Below are 22,611 nucleotides of genomic sequence, written 5' to 3'. Positions count from 1 at the left end.
TCGGGTGACCTTCCGAGCTACAACATGTCCCCATTTATGGGGGAGGTATATACTTCCCCTTCTAAGTGCTAACTCTTAATCGACATAAATCCTAATTAAAAAAATATACAATGATAAATGATAAACATGTAAAATTGAAAGTTGTATTAAAAAGACAACAAGCTTGTATTTATTGAGAAATGATTGTATAAAACAGGGACGCTACGTGATCATGTATCATTCTCCAATTATTTAATGACATTTCAATAATTTTTTTCATGTCATTGATACATAATTTTTGTAATTTTTTAACCAGAACTCCGAACTTGAAACCTTAAACCTTGAACCCTAAACCGAAACCTAAACAAAAAGGCCAAGTTTATGGTTTAGGGTTTATGATTCGAGGTTTGAGTTCTAGGTTTGGGTTTGGGTTTAGGGTTTAAAATTTTAGGTTTAATTTTAAGGTTCAGGGTTCAGGTTAAAAAATTGTCAAAATTATGTATTTAGGGGTTTGAGTTCAAGGTTCAAGATTCTGGATTCGACTTTGAGGTTTAGGGTTCAGGTCAAAAAAATTATCAAAATTATGTATTAATTATACAGAAAATATTGTTAAAATGTAATTAAATAATTGAAAATTGATAAAAAGTTATTTGGATACCTATTTTTGTTTTTATTATATTTACTTAGTATTTAGAATTAATGATTGCTATTTTTCGAATTAGTTGGTTTAATTAAGGGTTTTTTTTTCTTTACAACAGAAACCTCAAAAGGAATCCGGTCACTTCTTTTAAACAGCTTGTCAGGTAGCACCAACCAAGTTTCCTCGGCAATATGCGGTTAAAAATCACCCAAAATTTACTGCTTACAACTGCAATTACAAACTATATAGGTACAGGAGAGATACAGGATAGAATTTAATTCATAATAGATATCAAAATATGGCTTCAGCCTTTACCGATATCATCGATGACTCATTGCCAATTATATTCTATATTCATGATTAAAATATATTTGCCTTAACTAGTGGTTGAGGATTCGATCATCACTTGAGTATGAAGCAATTTTAAAATTCGTGATCAACATCTACTCCTTAATAAGCCTGCAAAATTTGATTATAAATATAAAATATACTCTCTCTTTTTTTACATAAAATACAAAACCATACCCCATACTCATTTAAATCCGGATAATATAATTTTAAAATGGGTTCATCAAGGACAGCATAATATTCGTTGGAGATGAAGACATAATTGCAGTATCTAAGAGAATTAATTTGAACCTTAAAAGAGTTGTGACATATGAAGCCAAAGTTTCAGCATCAAGGCGCTTTTCATTGGCTGAGATATAAGACTAATCGATTAAAACAGCAGCATAAAGGTCCTGCCAATGGCTTACGGCAAACGTTAATCTAAAAAACAATGTGGCAAATACTCCAGTCAAATATCTGACTATAAATATGGTCCCAAAGATCTGGTTATGCCATCTTCATACAACTTAAGTTTTCCTTTACTTCTTCTTCTGAAATTGCACCAAAATGAAGGCTTCCAATTGCTACAAACTTTTGATTATTGTTGTTATTTTTTGTTTGAAAGATCATTGGTTTATTTGTGGTGCAGATCCTACCGATGGGTTCACTCGTGTGCCATTAACAGATGAGAATTTCGATTTACAGAAACCGTATAATATACCACTTTCTCAACGTTATAATTACTCCGATGGTATTCGGAGTTTTTGGGTCTACAATAGAGATAAGTCCTTCAAACCTGACAGTGACACTAGACCTCGCACAGAAGTACGTATAAAGGTAAACTAGCATGTATTGAATCAAGTGGTAAGAAAGTAAAAAATTAATTTGGAGCTTGGGCTTTATGTGATTACGGATATTTAAGTATCTTTGCAAAAAAAATATAAATGCCATTTTTTAAATTAATCTTATCTTTTTTTTACGAAGGGCATTATAGTTTTATTCAATTCCGTTCGAAATGGAACACATACTATGAAACCCAAGTGCAATCTAACTGAACTGTGGGTGCATGGTGTTATAGGGACATGACTACTCGTCTGGAATTTGGCAATTTGAAGGCTATGCTTTCGTCCCAACAGGGACATCCGGGGTGACCATAGTGCAAATTCATGGCGCTGCTGAAGGAGCAACGACGCTGCAACTGCGGATTTACAATGGAAACATGAGGTATTATCGGTACAACCTGGTGGCCACGGATCTGTACGACAAGTGGTTTCGAGTGAATGTGATCCATGATGTAGGCAAAGGGAAGATCACTGTTTTCATTGACGGAGAAGAGAAGTTCGTGGTGAACGATCAAGGACCCGGTGACTTGTATTTCAAATGTGGCGTTTATGCTGCACCTGCTAAATCTAGCAACTTCATGGAATCTAGGTGGAGGGATATTAAGCTTTTCAAAAAATGATTGTTATATGCACACATATCTGATTAAAGATTTAATCTTTGTTCTATTTAGAGAAGTGGGTATTTATTAATGTAATATGCTATACATCTCGGTGTCTTGTATAATCTATATAGAAATATATTTATAATTTCGCTACGGAATCTACTGAATCATTTGATGTTGTTATGTTTTATATCAACTTTGACTCATTAACCTTTGATTAAACAATTATCTATACCTTTATACACTATAAATTCATGAGATTATACTCTTAATAATATTAAAAAAAAACGAACGGTGGTTGTTATTTACAATTATAAACATATACACATTGAACTTGTAGAAGAAAAGCTTGTATAACTAGTCCCTGAAACCTTGTGTAAAAGATGCAGTCATTTCCTTGATTACTAATGCCCTTACTCGATTGATTGTTACAAGGCACAAATAAACATGTTCTTCAAGCTCCTCCAGCTGTTTCCAGAATCCACCATGGCTCTTCTTCAACTCCTTCACGATTTGAAGACAAAACCTATGATCTTCCCTTTGCCTCTCCAAACAAATCCCTATCATTTCCTTCTTGTGTTCAACTTCATCATTTAACCTAGAAACCAGTCGACTCAGTGTATCGAAATCCCGATTCAAGATATAAGTTCCCTTGGCTGCAACATCAAGTTGCTCCCCAACTTTCCTAAGGAACCCACATTTCAAACATGGAAGTTTCTTCAATACCTGTTTTTTCTTCTTTAAAAGCTTTTCAGGGACGAAGCCCAAAATTGCAGGCGCCATTAACAATGGTGCAAGAGTATGTGCTGCTATAACTATAGCTATTATTACTAGCAATCCACAAGCTGTCGTTAAACAAATCCCGGATGTTTTGTGGATGAACTTGATCAGCTTTATCTTCCGAGTAACCTTTCTTTTCTTTGATTTAAGATGGTGCAATATTGAGGAGTATTTTTCATTGATTATCTTGAAATCATGTTTGATAGGGTTCGAAAATGGGTTTTTTAGGGCAAAGAATGAGTTGAAATCCGAAAGAACTTGTGTCATGTTATCAGGAGAATGATAATAATCATCAAACAAATCGAGTGCTCGTTGAATGAAGTGATAATTACGTTGGATTTGGTTGATTTTAGTGAGGAGATGACCGCAAATTTTCGAAGCTTCAGCACTAATATCGAAGTAATCCAGGATTAGGGTTTTGAGTTCGGGCATTTCGGAAAGGATTGCAGATTTTAAGATGGAAGAAGATATGGTGTCGGGACAGGGTTCCAAGAGTTGAAAGAATTTGAATGAAGACGAGGGTTCATTGGCTAATATTTGAGCTTTAGAGGAAAATTCTAAGTATGATTTGGTTCTTAATGCACTAAGGTATTCATCATTTACATTCAAGCTTTTGCGACCATCTCTCACTTCTTTTTCACCTGAAACAAAATATTATATTACAGATAAATGGAAAAAGAAAGCTTGGATGGAAATTAGATACAAAATGAAGAAATAGTTTTATAATTATTCTTTCAACTCATAATTAGATCAATTATTTTTTTCGTTTATGTGCACGTCTTTGCAATTTTTACACTATCAAGAAAAAGAAATATAAATGACGGGCTCCTATATGATTTTAAAGGAGAAAATGGTGAAAACATATTATAGGAATTCAAATGAAGAATAAATCTACTAAATAATTTGTGACTTGTTTTTTTTAAAGGTATTCATTATCTGTAGATCCATTAAAGAGGTAGACACTATCTACGAGTTTTAAAATTACTCCATGCTTAAGGTGAGTATCAAACCCTCACAGATTAAAGCGAGAAAGATCCTTACTCTCTCATCTAACTCCCTTAATTAAATAATTTGCGACTTTGTTTCATCATTATATATTGCTAAATAGGTTAAGTGTCATCAATATTAAATTATCTAATCCCTTTATTGAAGAAGCTAGCAAGTTAGTTATGAAGCTTTCTTTTGCCAAAAGCCTAGTGGTTTTTTATTATTATTTAAAAATATCATAATTTGAAGAAAAAAAATGATTATAAGGATGAGGGTTTGAATTTTAAATTTATCATTACTTCACAAATTAAATGATTTTTAATTTACTGCAACTCCCCTTTCTTTTTTCTTGTCACTTAAAAGCTCCATTTAAATACATCTTTGTTAATACAAATCTTTCATTCAAGCATTAGATTGTGTTATCAAAAGAGACTCTATTTGTTGAGTGTTTTTCTCTTTCTATCTTCCTCAAGTAGTGGTATATGTATATTTATATGATATGAGTATTGTTCATTGACATGACACGCTAGTCGAGTAGGCTTCATGCATATAGACACGTATCCTACTCTAGGCTCGACGCGTATTTATAAGGTCTTATGCACGTGTAACTTCGCGGGAGAGCGAGCTGATCATGCGAGCTCATTACAATCCAACCCAAATCCATTCGGGCTTTGGACCAGTGATGGTAATTATCCTAACACTATCAATTTTAATTTTTTTCTAAAAATAAATTCAAAACTTAATTAAATCAGTTCATGCATCAAATACCAATTCATTCTAATAATTTCCTTTTCCAATAAAAACATAAAACTAAGCCAAAGAACTAACTTAGAATTGAACTGAATTCATATTCTTAAGAAACTAAGACCTCTTTTATTTAAGAGAAAAAAAAAGGAAATATTTTATGAGAGCAAGCGTACATACCTCTTTTGATCTTAAAAGCTCTAAACTTTGCCCACATATTGATCTCTTCTTGTCTTAGAAGAAGGAAGAAGGAATGAATTTGGAGCTAATATTGGTGGGTTTGAAGGAGAAATGCCTATATGTGTATTGAGAAATCCTCTTCCTTATAAACAACCCTACAAGGGACAAGTAATTAATAATGGAGGCTTTTCTACAATAATAAATTAGAATACAACTGCCTAGCTTGCGGTGGGACTTCATATATATCTTTGCCTTACTACATAAAGCCTTCTTTAAAGGAACATTTATATATATTTGCTTTTTCTTGTCATTTTGTATATGCTGGACGCATTCGATGTATTTTATGTTATGTAATGGTAAGTATTATGTCTAAAATTAAAGAAAAGAAAGAGATATATGGAGGGAGAATTATGTCGTCAATATATTTGCTTGTTGCAATTGGAAAGCTTTGTTATCCTCTATTTTGGGGAGTGTTCTATTTGTCCTTGTATTGTTGTGTGCTTTTGTAAGTTTACGCCATTAATGCTTGTATGTAGAAGACTCACATGAAGGCTGAAACTCATTTTCTTTTATCATATATTAATATCAAACTTAACTCAATCAATTTGTATAGCTACTTTTATGAAATGGTATTCCACAATCTATAATTCAATTTTTCTTTTCTCAATGATGTAATGATTTTTGGTTTCATAGGGAAAAGAAAAAAAATATTATTTGAATATTAATATTTGTAAGAGGGGTCGGAATTAAATTGTATATTTTTACGATAGTAAAAATACAATTTCATCATTTTAATAGTTATATATCTTTATAGTTTTTAAAAGATTAAATCAATTTTTTATCATTTTGAGAGGGCCTAAATGAAAATTTTTCCATTTTAAAGAAGGTTGGGGTCCCTACTGGCCCCCTAGTTTCACCATTGTCCATCCATTAGAGCAAAGATCTCAATTTTAAGTACACTTAAAAGAAAAAATAAATGAAAAGATACCGTTTTAATAATGGAAATTATTTGAGACATTGTCAATAGAAATTTTAGACTCCACAAAAGAAATTAAGAGTTGACAAATATCTTATAACAATGTAATAAAATATTAAAAATTACATGACAATATTTTAAAACTGCTTTGACCGAATACCAAACCTTTAATAATTGGAATAATGTATTTCTAAGAATGTTGGTTGGGTATCTAATGCTAAGCTAAGAGGTTGTATCTTTATCATCCTCCAGGTAATTACATTTTTTTCCAATTATTTAGGATAAAAAATAAGAAATAACATCAACAGCTATCCCTCATACCATATTTGGATTATTTACTCTCTTTTTTTTACTTATTAATTTTAAATATTTGATAAATTTGCATATATATAATAAATAAAATTATTTAAAATGGACTCCAATTCACATTCAAATAATAATAATCAGATTTAACATTGATAATAAGAAAATTCAAATGTTAAAATAATAATTCAAAGTCATATTTAAATTTTAATTAAGTTTTTTTAAAAATTTTATTATAAATTCAGATCATATTTGTTCTTTTTGATATAATGTCTAAAATGATTCATAATCCTTCTCCAACCCATAATTAAAAAAAATAATATGCTTCAACGCATTTGAATCAATATACTCCTATATTAATAACAATACTTATATCAAACGATCTAATACTCAATCGACAAATTTTAATTCATATGTACTATACTCATATCATGTAAGCGATATATATAAAGTGGTTAATGAAATGAGCAGTCGGTTGGGTAACGTCCAGGCTTGAAGAGGGGCCAGGGCAGCGGTGGAGAGGTTTGGGGAAATGGGGGCAACGTGTAAAGACAAAGGGGGGGCTTTAATTTGTAAGATTCTAACAACTTCATGTTTTTGGGGTGTACAACTCACAAGGATTTTTCGGATTGGAAATTTGCTTTTTTATCTCTATCTCTTCATCTAAAAAAACGTGGAGAGTTGGTATGCATGCACCTTCGTTCAAAGGATAAATCCAATAATATTTTAGGAATATAAGAAAAGAAGCAATCTATTAATTCCCATGCAGGATACTCTCAACGGTGTATGAATCTACAACTTATTTTAATATTACTTTATTTCAGTATTTTAATAATACTATAGTTGATGAGTCTAATTAAACATTTTTATTTTTAAATAATATTTATAAACTATAGCTCAAATGCAACCACTAACATTGAAAACTAGAGCTTTGATATCAACTATAGATTCAAATATATGGTAAGTTGCAGTTAGAGTAAGTGATAAGTACAGATTAGAAATGGACATGGGAAACTTGTTTATGTAGTTTAGATTCCTCCTATATTCGTAGGATTTTATCCAGAAAGCTAATTCATTATATTTTAACAAGTACAAGTAATGATTTAAGTTCTACACACTCATTACATAACAACCTCACACTTTTACTCTAAACAAGATCACTCTCCACTAAGACTTTTGTCACACCCTGGTTTGACGAACCGGATATGTATTGTGTATTATGATAAAAAAGACACAAGATAAAATGTTTTGCCTCCGATATGGCACATAGATGCAAACCGTGATTGGTGAAAACTCGACCTTGTGGGGGAACACCTATGTGTTCATACAAAGAGGGGAGTTAGGAGGATACAGGGGTGATGTTGTTATATAGCCCTGATGACGGATATAAAGGTATAAGAAAAATTGGTTCTTCGGGAAGCGAGATCAAAAGCTAGCACAAGGAAGGGAGTGTGTGGTAGTGCATGAAAACATAAGCAGTAAGTCTGTTAGTCATAAATGGTAGTCCACACAATTAACGTAATCACAGAGTAGATATGCCCATGACCGTCACATACGAGTCAAGAAACCAGTGTGATCCGCCAATAGATTGAGATGATTGTAGTAGTGTCCGCCAGCTAATATTCTACAAACTAAGGTAATGTATTTGCTGAATATGGAAAACTAATCTGCTAGTTCGAGTCTTTTCTCTTAATGTCTGATAGTAATCAATGGTGTTCTTCCCAGGATCTCATTAAGTTCTTAAGAACTTACCCAATTTTCTTCTTCCTTTTAGGTTTTTAGATTAAGCGTGGTGATCAAAGGGATACAGCTAAATCTATGGTCATTTGTGAGCCTTCTTATTTTCAGGGTTAACATGTATTTGCTGGGGGTGTTAGGTCAACTATTAGAAACCACCATTTTGAAATTCTTAATCTATATTGAACATTATTTTGAACACGCCGAATGTGGAATGGAAGCCTTGTTGGCATAATGTTATTTGTGACTCGTTAATCTAAAATCACGCTTTCAAATAAAAGTGGTCTTAAACTAAAAGAATATCGCTCTGGTAAATGGGGTATCCACCAAAATAGATAAGGGTATTTTCTTTAAAGAAAAGTAGTAAGGTGTGTTTTCTAATCGGATCAACCCTGTGACACCCCATACTCGAATCCGATGATCGGGTCAGACGTGGGGTGTTACAACTTTCCCCTGGAAAGGTTAGTTGTAAATCAAGTAACTCGCTTGAGTTTACTTCCGAAATTGCATTCAACATGTTGATTCCCATGTGAACAATGATAAGTGCTTTCTCTATACTATTCCACCTAGTACAAGTCGATTATATATAAGAGTTTAGGCTTACTAATATACAAATCATTTATAATCATATTCTCTGTAAGTAACCACATAGAAAAGACTTTGGTTATCCTCATAAAAGTTAAAATAAAAATTGATATCTTCAAGATATCCCAAAGTCAAATGATTTGATCTCCTTAAACAAGAGAACTTGGATTGCATGAAAGACTCCGATTCAATACTTGTTGATTTGATTCTACACAATTGATTACAATAAATGGGCCATGAATAATATCCCGAGATCACAAATACAAAGCCCAAGACATTTTGGATCAAAATATTAACAGCACAAATAAGGTAAGTGTTGGCTCAAGTTGTAACGGTCATTGTAGCTAGAAACCAAAACTCCTTCTAATAAGAATCTAATTCATTTTTACTAGATAAACAAGTCTAGTTCAAGGAGCTCGAGCCATTCAATTTTTATATCAAATAAAGCTTGAGCTTTATAACGTAAAACTCGTTCCAACTCCAGCCAAACTTCAAACTTCGAGTTGAGCTCAAGCTTTCATACAACTTAATTTATATGTACTCTTAACTTTGTCATTTTAACTCATTCATACTCTTTAATTTTTTTTTTAAAATATTTCTATTTGGTATACATTTATACAAGAATACAACTCAATAAATATGACTATCCAACATATTCACATTTGATATTCACCATTAACATATAAACGATTAAATGGTTTTATACCATCATTTTCACATGCTTAATCAAATGATCTACAACTTTATAATCTTCCCTTAGTTAGGCTTTTCCTATTTCTTTTTATAGAAAAAGTGTCTTTTGCTGTTAACTGTTTTCTTTTATACTCTTCTTGATTTATAAGATCTGTTGGAGGTTGCTATCCCATGAGGAAAGCACTTTAAAATATCTTTCATAGGTTAGACCTAGAGGTGTTCATGGGCCGGGCCGGGCCGGGCCCATAAAAAATTTTGGCCTGAGTCTTAGGCCCGGCCCAAACTATGGGCCTGGAATTTTGTCCAGGCTCGGCCCGGGAGAAATTCCTAAGCCCGGGCCCGGTCCGGCCCATTTTTAATAAACACCAAAAAAATTTAGAAAATTAAAAAAAGTATTTTAAAAATATTTTAAAAATAAAAAAAGTATTTTAAAATATTTTTAAAAATAAAAAATATATATTTATTATATTCGGGCCGGGCCCGGGCCAAAAAAGTGGTGCCCGAGGCCCGGCCCGTTTTCTAAACGGGCCTCATTTTTTTGCCCAAGCTCATATTTCGGGCCTATATTTTTACCCAAACCCTCTCATATTTCGGGCAGGCCGTCATGCCGGGCCAGGCCGCCCGGCCCATGAACACCTCTAGTTAGACCCAATGGCTCTGCCGCTAAGAGATCCAGGGATAACCACGTCTTTAAAACGTTAAAATTGTAATTTAAACCTTTTATAATTTATAAAATTTTAAATTAGTAATGATAAAATTTTACTTTAATTTTTTAAAAATGATAAAAATTCGATCTAACTGTTTAAAAATTATAAATCAATTTAAACCTTTTATAATTTATAAAACTTTAAATTAGTAATGGTAAAATTGTACTTTACCGCTCAAAAACGATAAAAATTTTATTAAACCCTTTAAAAATTATGAAGATATAAGCTATTAAAATGATAAAATTACATTTGTGCTATCGTAAAAATATGCAATTTAATTCTGCCTCCCAAAGGAAAAAATTTTTTCTAGCTCCACCACTGGTTAGACCAACTCGATTCTTAAAACTCAAGTTCAAATTAAATTCAACTTAATTCAATTTATTTATTTTACTGTTAAAAGTAATAAATTAAATTCTGTATGAGATGTGATGTTAAAAATACATTTTAAAAGATAAAATATTTATTTTAAAATTATATTATAAAGTGAAAAATATATGTATTTAATTTTTTTAAATATATACTTAAATGATATTTAAATTCGTTAATCTTATGGCACGTGGAATATATAAACTTAAATTATAATAAAAATCTGGCTAAAAAAAATTATAATTGACTCAAATATAAAGTAATATTATTTCATTTGTTGTTATTGGTGTTACTACGATATCATATTATTATTTTGGTACTAATAAATATTCAACTTATATTGTTATCGTACAAATAGAATAAAATAATTTATGATAATTCATTGTTAATATTATGATTTATGAATATAAATTTTAAATACTTTTTAAAATAATTAAAATAAATTGTTTGTAAAACTTAATTTGAATATAAATCACATTTGGAATTTATAGGTAAAATAAATGAAGTGCAAATTTACAGTTTGACACCTAAACTGACTTTTGAAAAGCTAAAAGCTTGAATTTTCAGCTTTTTTATTTAACTTGAAAAGCTATTTATTTATTTGTTTATTTATTTTATTTGCTTGAAAAGCGTTTTTAGAACACAAAAAATGACATACAAGATTTTTTTTTTGTATTTTACTGTGTTTATTTCATGAAAAATAATTTGGTTAATAGAAAATGCCAATGAAAAAAAGTTATTTTTAAAATTAAATTTCTTTTTTGAAAAATATAAGTCATTTTTTGAAAAATATAAGTCCATAAGTAACTTTATTTTTATAAAAAAATAATTTGAAAAAAATTCAAATATTTAATAATATTTTTAAAAAATATTATTAAATATTGAAATAAATTATTATAATTTTAATATTATTCAACATACATATTTAGATTAATGATTTATTATTTTTAATAAATCATTAAATACCACAATTTTATTTCAATAAGAAATTTTAACATTAATAATTAAATTTTAAATAATATTCTCAATATTTTATTCAAAAGTTTTGTAATAATACTTTAATAATAAATATAGATTACGATTTATAAAAAATTAGTAAAAATATTTTATATTATAAAATATAAAATATTTAATAATATAAATATGAATATTTAATTAAAGTATAATTATTTGGTACCCTTATTTAAATCCTAGTTAGTTTCATTTATCCTTTCAAACTCCAATATGTTACTATTCATTCTCGAAACTTCAAATTAAGTTTTAATTAAACATTGGTTATTATTAAATCTGTATAAGATATTAGTACTTGTTTAATATTATCTTATTATAAAATAAAGGATAAATTACACCTAAAGTCACTAAACTATTAGTAAGTTTATTATAAAATAAAGGGTAAATTACACCTAAAGTCACTAAACGATTAGTAAGTTTATGTTTTGGTCACTCAACTCCAAAAAGTTACAAAATGGTCACTGAACTATTTAAAAATTCTCATTTAAGTCATTATATTGTTAAAATCAATGTTATATGGCCTTTTCTATAAGCACTCCTACACTAATCAAAAGCTCCCATTTCCCTTCTTTCTACAGTTCTATTTTTTTCATGAAACAACTTTAAACGTCACAAATCTACAAACCAAAATCCAAATAGCTTTCTTCTTCGATCACTGACACTGGTTGTCAAATTAACTTAGATCTAAAGTATGTTCTTCTACTCGTCAATGGGTACTGATCCATCGAACCAATCATTGAATCACCACTTGGAACTCACTAGCTAAACTTATTTTTTTTTAAAAAAAACTTAGCAACCTAATGAACAAAATAAGAAACTTTCGAATAGTTCAATGATTTAAATGAAAACATTAATTGAATAATTTAGTGACCATTTTGTAACCTTTTAAAGTTGAGTAAACAAAAAGTAAACTTACTAATAATTTAAGGGTAAACTACTATAGAGGTTGTCACCCACCTATGGTTTTTCTTTTTTTTTTTGGTCACTCAACTATGAAAAGTTACAAAATGGTCACCCAACTATTTAATTGTATCCTTTTTTATCACCAGCTGGCTAACGTAAAAATACAAACACTCAAAAATCCAAGATAGTTAGGTAACCAAAAAAGACAGAATTAAATAGTTGAGTGACCATTTTGTAACTTTTCATAATTGGGTGACCAAAAAAAAAAACTATAGTTGAGTAACTACTAATGTAATTTATTCATAGTTTAATGACTTTTAAGTGTAGTTTATCCTAAAATAATTTTCAGATGTTAGATTTCCATGACGAATAAAAAATCTTGAAAATATTGAAAACCAAATTATAAGTGTTTTTAGTTGAATATTTATACATATTTTATTTGTTGAATTTAAATATTAATTGATTTCAAATATGTTAATTATTATTTTTAGTGGATTCAGAGTTAATGTCAATATTAATTTTTTTATTTATTATTTAGATCCTCTTTATTTTTTATGAATAAGAAAATTAGATTTGAAAATCTATTATTTGAATTAGCTTTATTTTTACAGATAATGAATTTATATTTGATTTCATTATTCATATTCGTTCCAACGATATCTTCTCTAAGGATCAAACCCTTTTTCTAAATTTTTATTTTACAATATTTACCTTTTTACTTATTAAAATCAATTACATATAGAACAAAAATTCTCTACAATTGTTTTATATCCCATGTATAATGCTATTTGATTTTAATTTATATTCAAATAATGACACTCAGAAATTTATTTTGTGGAATAGAAAATACAACTTAAACGTAAATCATTAAAATAATCCCTTCTAAAGGGTATTTTCAATCAACCGTAAATCAGTTCCTGTCTCGTACTGTCTTAAAAATCTTATCAATAAGTTTATTAATCTCCGATAAATATGTTGAAGACTTCAATGTCTTAAAAGTTCCAATAGTTTATGAATTCTCCTAATCAAAACGGAATTGGAAACCCCGAGTAATCCATCCTAAATGATATTAATTGCTTCAAGACTATCAGTTTGAATTAAAACTCTCTCAAAATCCTGATCCAAAGCGAATTTCAGCCCATCCAAAATACCTCAAAGTTTAGCCAGCAGAGTGCAATTACCCAAATATCTGCTGAAACCAATAATGCATCCCACATTTCAATCACGCACTAGCCCTCTAACTATAGCAAATGCATCCTCAATTTTAACCGAACCATTTGTATTTAAACACACTCAATTACTTGATAAGGGAGAGGCAACTATAGAAAATACACGATTTAAATACAAGCTCAATTGTAAAATACCTTGATAACTGCATCAGAATTTCTAAGAGATGCCCTAACAAATTTCAAGTATACAAATTCAGATATTACAAAATTAGAAATATTTGACCTGCTCCCATTGTTTTATCTTAATTTCTTACACAGTTGCAAACATTCAAATTTTGTTTTTATTTACATTAAAAAAGATGTTTAGAAATATGTTAATTTTTATTAATTTTTTAAACATTCGTATATAATAAATTTTATTAATTTTTTAAACATTCGTATATAATAAATTAATTAATATTTACATTATAATATTATCTATGTTTACTTGTTCCAATAATACACATTACATCATATTTTCGTGGAAGAGGTAAACAGGGTTAAACCATTTCCGAGGCAGAGGTAAACATGATCTAACTGCAAGAAACATTTTTACTCAGAATTGTGTCCCCTTCCTAAACAATCCAACCCTTCGGTTCGACTATGAACAATCCTATGAAACAGTTCCCTAACCTTCTTCTCCAATGGTTCTAAACCTGCCGTCACTGCCTCATAAACCTGCCCCATTTCCTGCACTCTCTGCCTCAACTCTCTTTCCTTCTCCTCGCTGATCGGAAACTGCACCGAACCCGTCAATTCACTCAACGACCTCGAACACTTATCGATTTGATAAATCTCCATTAAAAACCCACTCGTGTTTTTCCTATCTTTCTTCCTCGACTCCTCCATTATCTTATCGTGCAATGAAAGGATGGAAGCCGCCCAAGGGAACTGCCTAGACATGTAGAAATGAACTTGCAAACCCCGGTCCTGGCACGGTATTGCAGCCACCAACGCCCACATTACAAACAACAAAACGTTACCCATCGTGAAAACAAGCATCGCGAGTCCATTGGTGGCGGTAATTTCGTTCGCTCGTGGTGAAACCAAGTTGCTCCCAATTGCTTGGAGCTGTTTAGCCGCCGACCAAGACCTCGAAACATTCCAAGACAATGACCTGAAACAATAGACGAGTCAAAAAAAAATTATGTTTTAAAGTGAAAATAATTAAGAATGAGAAGAAAAATGGAAGGTAAAGTGACCTGAAATAACCGAGACGACGTTGATCCTTGGATTGACTATTGCTGCTATTATTGTTTCTTCCAAAGGAACGATTCCTTAAAGCCAATGGTTGAGAGGAATCTTTGTCGTCGACCAACCCAACTGCTAACTCTGACAAAGCCTTTCTGGCACGGCGAACTTGCCCTTCTCCTAAGATTCTCTTATTGGTGTTGTTTTTATTGACATTACGATGACCCAAAGCGCAAATCACGATTTCCATCAGCTTCTGCCATTGCTTGATTTGATCGAGCCCGTCGCGAATCGCGTTACAAACATCAAGCGACTTAACACTACGCTCGTAAAAATCGGCGATCAACCGATCCAAAGGAGGTTTCATTAGCCGGCCTTTGTTGTTAACGAGGATACCCCTGAATTCCTCTTCGCAACTAAGGAAAACATCGAGCAATTTCCGAACCCACGGGAGGGAAAGCAATTCATCGGAAGAAACAGAACCTAAGTCTTGGAACCGGTCGGCTATTTGCCTTTGAAAGGATTCAAGCTCCACCTCGTTGAAACCCGATCCATTGTTTAGCGACTCCATCGCCTGTGCTTTGATCCCTCCCAAACCAACGGCTTAAATTCGTCAACGGTGTCAAATTCCCTTGAAATTCCGTCGCGAGCATTCTCAAATCGAATAATATCAACAATAATCATTATTATTATATAAAATCCCAAAATCTGAATTGAATTAGATCCGTTATTTAAGAGAGAAAATTAGGGAGAAATGAAGACAATCATGGACATGGAGAACTCCTAAATGAAAGATCGGCAATTTTTTGTTGGCAATTTTAGACCACGTTTTAAGGCTGTTGACAAAAAAAAAGAAACCGACGAGGAGGATGGGAGATTGTGGTTGAAACAAACCGAGGACTTAATTGTTAAAACTTAAACTATCGTTGACGTTTTGGTAAAAATAAAAACTTTAACACGCGACACTACAGGCATGTTAGATCAGAGATTTTTGTTTTGAGCAGATCAGGAGCGTTGATCAGGAAAATGCTAGCAATTTGGGACCACCTAGTGGCGTTTTTCATATTTAAATATGTTAATAATTCGGTATTGAAAATGTATTTTTTAAAACATTTTGAAATACTTAACGTCTCATTTTAAGCTTTTTAAGGATTACACCATTTCTACTTTAAATCATATCTATTCTAATTTTTAGTATTAAAAACTTTTCTTATAAATTTGTAGTCAAAAAATTAAAATGTGATAAAAGAAAATTGGGTCAATAAAATCATACCACATCATATGTCAACTTATTCACCCAGGCTCAAAGGGTCGATTGAAAAGTGAAAGTATTTGAATAAAAATATAAGCTCAAAAATGAACTTAGACAATAGATAAAACTCATTTTCTAAACTACCCGGACCTCGAGTAAGATTTTTTTAGCCCTAATCTGGCTGAATTCGCCTAAATTTTTCATTGTTGTTTATTGTTATTTTGTTGTCATTTTGATGTTGCTTTGCTGTCACTTTGCCATTATATTCTATTATTTTGTTGTTATTATTTGAATATTGTATAACTCTTATTTTATTATTAATTTTGTTACTATTTTAGAGACATTTGTTATTTAAGTTGCAACTATATTTATTTATTTAAGTATAAAGACTTCTTTAATAGTATTTTTAATTTATTAAAAATATTTATTTTAATATTTTTAATATACATTATATTTTTAAATTTATTTTTATATAAGCTTGGGTTTAGCACTCTCTATCTAAACCGAACTTTGACAAAATTTTAAACTCATTCTTCGAATCGAACCATAGCCAAACCTAAAATATAGTCTTAAAATTTTACATTAACCCAATCCATAATCATGTCTACACACATCTCTACTTTTCTTTGTCAACATATCATTCTACTAAAAATATTTTCTTTGTTAAAGTTTTAAAAACCCATATTTGTTTCTCCTTTCCTTTTTGTTTAAACCTTTCTTACTCTACCTCGCCACTTTGGCTGAACATCAAAACCATTTTCACCATAAATCGCTCAAAATAATTCATCTTTCTCCTTTACAAATTAGGGTTTGAAAAACCCAACTCGGAAACTTCTGCTCTTGAAAGTCATAACCTTTGTTGATTAAAACGGGTCTTTCAAGTTTTGGTGAAATCATTCTTTTCCCTGTTTTGCATTATCTTTGTCCTTAGCGTTGTTCTATTTTATGTGATAAATTAATGTGCTTACAAGTTAAGAAATTGCAATTCTATTTAAACTGGAAATGCTTGTTTTAAAGTCGTGAGATAAACAAATTCCTCAAAAATGACGCATTATGATATCACACAATTTATCTGGCTGCAAAGTATGGTATGCCCACAAGAATGAAAGAACAAGAGAAAACATGACTTGCATTCTCATTTTCGTTTAGGAGAAAAATGAAATGAACAAGGTTTTTGTTTCTTCCATTGAATTTCCAATCTCAAAAACCAAATGAAGAAGAAATTTGTAGAAAATCAAAGGTTTCTGAAATGATTACATTTAGCTTATAAGATACTTATCATCATCCACCACACCATTTGCTTCTTGAAGTTCTCGATCTTTCCTCATAAGTGATAGTTACCACCACACAACATTTTATTAAACAAAGAAATCACTGTCATCCCATCATCACCGCTGTTTTCAATCTCTTCAAAATCAACTAAAACCAACCACACCTTGTCACCATCTGTATCATTTAGACCCTTGGTGAATTATCTATGCAACCACTATAATGTGATCTGTCATTGGCGAAAAAGTAGACAAATACTCCAAACAATCAAATGTCTTGGGGTTCCAAAGATGTCATGAGAAAGTGAAAGACGTTGATTCAATGTTTGTCATATACACCACCATACAAGTAAACATGGCATTTCAAGTATAATATAGTGCAAGTGCCAACACACGAGAATGGATTATATGAAACTTAGATACCATGTCACTTGTATCCCTTTCCAATAATTAAATATTACTTTAGCATTTTCATTCAAAAAATTGACATTATTTTGAATTTAATTTTTTTCAAGATGAAAATGTTGAAATGGCATTAAATTATTAGAAAAGAATACAAATTTCATGGTATTTCAGTTTCATATAATCCTTTCTCGTCAAATGCAAAACCCAAAGTTGATACCCCAAGAAACAAGGTCTTCAAACCCCAAATCAGATTCGATCAAAACCCTTTCCCTTAAGACTCAAGAAGAGCGGACTCTTGACCTAATGTCAAAGAATCAAACACGAACCAACAATGACGAACCTTGACCCTATGTGTGGATTCAAGCACAAACACCAGCACCCATCGATAATGCTGCTTTTTCATCCATACTACCCAAAGAAATAACAAAAATAAAACCCGTCAACTTTTTATTGAAGGGTCAAAGGTGATGGCCTTGTAAGTATCATAATCAAATGACAATGTGATGATATTCACTAAAGTCGACCCACTTCTTAAGAGAAGAATAACAATAATAGCTGCAGAAGTAGCAACATTAAATTTTCTTTAACGTAATTACCTATGTTAAACCAATCGCTTGTGTCAAATACGAAAATGTTCAATTTTTCTTCTTATGTATTTTGAGAGTTCTTAGAAGATCATATCCTGATACCCATGTCAAGATATGCGACAAACATGAATGGCCATGGATGCTTTTGAGAAAAATGAAAAGTTGGGTGCAACACAAGTAATCATCATAAAAAAGAAAAAAACCAACAAAGGATTTTCATGGTATAAAAACACCAATTATACAGTTGAGACATTCAAGACAAGATCAGAAAGGCCCTCAGATCTCATTTGTAAGAAGTATTGGTCATCACAGTTAACTAACTGATTCTCATTAAGAACCTTCCCACCTCATAATCTGTGTAAAAAAGATAGATAAATATATATAAAGAGAGAGAGAGAGAAAGAGAGAGAGAGAGAGAGCAAATCATGTTTCAGTTGTTTGTTGCTGCTGAAGATAATGATGATGATTGATGATGAAGAAAGCAAAGACAGATGATGATAATAATGATGATGGCGAATGTTCAAATTGAAAATCAGAAGTAACTACTCTATTCGATGAGTTTTCCATCATTGGGCCAAACACTAACTACAAAAAGCTAGTTACAAATTCAATGAGTTTCCAAACCCTTGTAATATATTTGTATTAGAGCAAAAAAACCCAAGATAGCTATGGAGTTAAAAAAGATCAATGCTGTTTGAACCGGACCGGCCGGCCAGACCAGTTGGACAGGGAACCGGCCAGGGTACCGGTCCAGAGAGCGGCTTTGAACCAGTTGACCTAGGAACTGGTACGGACTGGATAAACTGAATATTTTATTTTGTATTTTTTGAATTTTTAATGATTTTTTAATCAGACCGGTTGAACCAATCGGACCGGCTAGACCGATTCAACCACCGGGGTCCAGTTTAAAAAACATTGAAAAAGATAGCTTCAACAAAATGCCAGCACTCAAAAGATGCATCAGCTAAAACCTAATCAACGCTTACTTCAAAATTTTTCCTTAAACAGTTTCAAGGATCCTTCAAATCTCAATACAAGAAAAAACATTTCCATGGGTTCCTTCATACTGTCATATGGAATAATCCCAATTGCTTGCTTTCTATTCACGAAATGCATAAGAAAAAAAATATCCCTATGAAACACATAATTGCATCTGACAAACCTGAATACAAGTAACATGACCGCAAACCATAACTTGGAAAAATCTAACCATAACCATGTCAAATACATACCCATATCCAACACTCACACCCGAGTTCAAGTAACATTAGGCAAAGTAACCTACACACATAAAGAATCCATCATCAGGCAGGACTGGTGGATAAGCAAACTAATACCAAAGACTTCTTAGGGAAACTAATCTCAAGACCAAATACGAATTTAATCCACAAGAGAATTACTCCGTCTGCGTTTCTGTGATGCATTTAAGTTTCAATGAACTTATATAAATTGTAGTTTAGCATTTGGTATTTATTACTCCCAGAAGTCAAAATCTAAAAAGCACATCTGATGCACTTCGGACTGAGTCAGCCTATTATGACTGAAGATGACATATGCATTATAGAATACCCTAAAAGCTATGTTACTCAAACTCGAATACAAGTGTCATATACGTATGTGTCTGATACAGGTATGGTCAGACTTTCCCAAGTTTGTCCATGTATTTAGAGGATTGAAGGTCGTATCCCATGCCTATGTGTCAGCCACATATTCAAGATGCAAACATTTTAAGAAAATGAAGATAAACATAAAAAAGTGCAACTAAAAAGAGCCCTCAGAATCTCATAACTGCATCGGCATCATGTACACTTCTCTGTAAAGGCATTCATCAATAGCTTTTCACACACCACCTGGCCGCAAAGGGTAAACTAGTTTTATATATATACATACATACATACATACATACATACATACATACATACATACATACATATATACACACAAAGAAATGTGTACATGGAGAGAGAGAGAGAGAGAGAGAGAGAGAGAGAGAGAGAGAGAACGAAGGGAGGTGGTGTGTAAAAGCCAGAGAATGAACTGAAAACCAGAACGATTCAATCAAAAACTGAGAGTTCCATCATTGGGCAAAAGACAGTGTCAATATGATCTCAATGAAACTAGAGACAATGTTTAAAACACAAAAGAACATTATAGAAAGAAAGAACTATGATCCTAGATTGCTCCAATACACTTGTATCAGACGCATAAATGTCAAGATATGACCTCCAATGATCCTCCAAATACATGAAAAAACTTCGGAAAATCAGACCATACACATGTCGAACAATACCCATATCCATTACATATATATTGAGAACGGAAAGGGCAAAAAGGTTACAAAAGCCCTAATCTAGCTTCAAATAGCCGTACTAAAAGGCCTATAACGCAACAACTACAAGTTAAGTGGAAGATGCAATCCAAAGAAAACAAAATAACCCAGCCCCCAGATTTTATAAGTATTTAATTCAAACTTTGAAGCTAATGATTTTCATAAAGACCACTGTATATCTTCAGATATAAAAGGAAACAGCAACAATACTACAGTGTCAACCATAAGCTTGATTAAATTCGCATTGAGTTTGAGCCAGGTAATGAAAAGTTTGATAAACAACAGCAAACAAACAAAAGAATAACACCATATAAAAACACCTCATCATTGACCACATGCCAAAGCCTTTGAAAATTAACCATTTATTGCAGAGATGGTATCAAAAGCAATGAACAAAATTACCAGCTAGGCTCAATAGAACCAAAGTAGCACAGTACGGATAGCACATACAAGCATAGGAAGTATAGTCAAAGCTAAAATAGAAAAGGCTGCTGAGAAGTTCTCACAGACGACTAAATATTTAATGCTTTCAAAACAGCAATGCAAGAAAAGAAAGATACTATAATCAATGATATAGACATATAAAGTACATAAAGGGAAAAAAATGAGCAAAAGTTTAATTAATTAAATAGTCCCCTAGAAAATACATTAAAAAAAATTCTAAGAGAGGCTTCATCAATTTCATCAAGCAACAAAGGACTATGCATTGTGCATATTGTAATTGCAGAAAAGATCATTTTTCTAGGTAAGGCAATTGAAGAAAAGATATATTCAGTGAGATTCACAAAATTAATAGACTAATTAAGCTAAAGAACAACCCATATAAACCATCCCAGTGAGAAATTTTAATACTAATCAATAGCATCGCATTCCCATACTGTAGTCAGTAGTCACTAAAGAACAAAACATCCAGAAAAACTGAGAAAGACCCTTCAAAAATTTTCGAATTTTAAGAATACAACTTGGTTAAGAACATTTTTTGAACCACAAATTCAAGTCAATGGCATAGAACAAAATCTCCAAAAATAAAAAATGGCGAAATTACATAAGCTTTCTAGACTTCATGTGCTTCAAGATTATAGCTTTTTTTTGCTCTTGAAAGAAAAAGAATGGCTAAGAGCCCAATGCATGCATCATGTTCTTTCTAAAACTACTATGAAGTAGAGAAATTATCTATGATTCAATTATTTAAATGAAAAAATGGGTATTTTACAGTGAAAAAAAAATAAGAAAAAAGCCTTTACAAACCCATGTGTGACGTGGAAGGCGATGGTACTGGTGGTAGAAGTGGTGCAGGTGGTGGAGGCGGCGGCGGCGGCAGTGAGTTAACGTTCCAGAAACTAAACAAAAGCCACAGCAACCGCTAAATGATCTTATAGTGTCTACATGAACGGTCAAAGTACCACGAATTTCTAAAAACAGATGAAAAATTAAAAATTAAAAATTAAAAGTTAAAGAAAGAAAAACATAAATGAATGGAGTAGAGGTTAGGGTTTATCGCAAGCAAGCGATTTTTTTTGGGATATAACCCAAAAACAAAATCTATTTCCAATCTAATACTATTGAAATATGTCAAATAGTTATATACTATTAGGTAAAAATATAATTATATTTAAATTAATTAATTATTTCACATATGAAAATAGTTATATTTGAAATATTTTATATATAATATTTAAAATAAAAATTATAACCTTGAAATTTACTATTATATTTTATTTTAATTGATGTGAATCATTATGATTTAAAAATATAGATAAATTTATCATTCAATTTTTATATGATTAAAATTAATCACTAAACTTTAAATTTTAATCAATTTTACTATAACTTTAATTTTTTTAAATAAAAATTTACCAAAACAAAATTCAATGGCAAAAGTACTATTTCAATTTTTTTTTAATAGTAAACATTAAACTACTTTATAAAATTATTAAAAATTATGAACTAACTTCATATTTTATTTAGCGGAAGGAAGACTTCAATTTTTTAAAATATATAAAAAGAAA

The 22,611-nt window shown here is 31.2% G+C and overlaps 2 protein-coding genes, 1 long non-coding RNA gene and 1 pseudogene across 3 annotated transcripts; 1 reads left to right on the top strand and 3 right to left on the bottom strand.

The window, feature by feature from the left end:
* Positions 1-1,492: 1,492 nt before the first annotated feature.
* On the top strand, positions 1,493-2,544 carry LOC107903146 (citrate-binding protein). Its single transcript, XM_016829191.2, has 2 exons — positions 1,493-1,783; positions 2,025-2,544. Exons 1-2 carry the CDS (start codon positions 1,514-1,516, stop codon positions 2,406-2,408), a joined length of 654 nt encoding a protein of 217 aa, XP_016684680.2. The 5' UTR covers positions 1,493-1,513; the 3' UTR covers positions 2,409-2,544.
* Positions 2,545-2,554: 10 nt separating this feature from the next.
* Positions 2,555-5,270, bottom strand: LOC107903145 (UPF0496 protein At1g20180). The gene is made up of 2 exons (XM_016829190.2): positions 5,082-5,270; positions 2,555-3,811 (listed from the first exon to the last, which is right to left on the bottom strand). The coding sequence occupies exons 1-2, from the start codon at positions 5,116-5,118 to the stop codon at positions 2,748-2,750; spliced, it is 1,101 nt and encodes a 366-aa protein (XP_016684679.1). The 5' UTR covers positions 5,119-5,270; the 3' UTR covers positions 2,555-2,747.
* An 8,720-nt stretch (positions 5,271-13,990) lies between these two features.
* LOC107905239 (protein ROH1-like) lies at positions 13,991-15,733 on the bottom strand (annotated as a pseudogene).
* A 1,383-nt stretch (positions 15,734-17,116) lies between these two features.
* LOC107905238 (uncharacterized) lies at positions 17,117-22,157 on the bottom strand. Its single transcript, XR_005914108.1, has 2 exons — positions 21,851-22,157; positions 17,117-19,554 (listed from the first exon to the last, which is right to left on the bottom strand). It is a non-coding gene; the product is annotated as an uncharacterized lncRNA (long non-coding RNA).
* Between the last annotated feature and the right edge of the window lie 454 nt (positions 22,158-22,611).

Source organism: Gossypium hirsutum, chromosome D05, assembly GCF_007990345.1.
Source record: "Gossypium hirsutum isolate 1008001.06 chromosome D05, Gossypium_hirsutum_v2.1, whole genome shotgun sequence".
NCBI classification, from domain to species: Eukaryota; Viridiplantae; Streptophyta; class Magnoliopsida; order Malvales; family Malvaceae; genus Gossypium; species Gossypium hirsutum.
The sequence above is the reverse complement of the archived record's forward strand: the minus strand, read 5'-3'. Positions and strand labels throughout refer to the sequence as shown.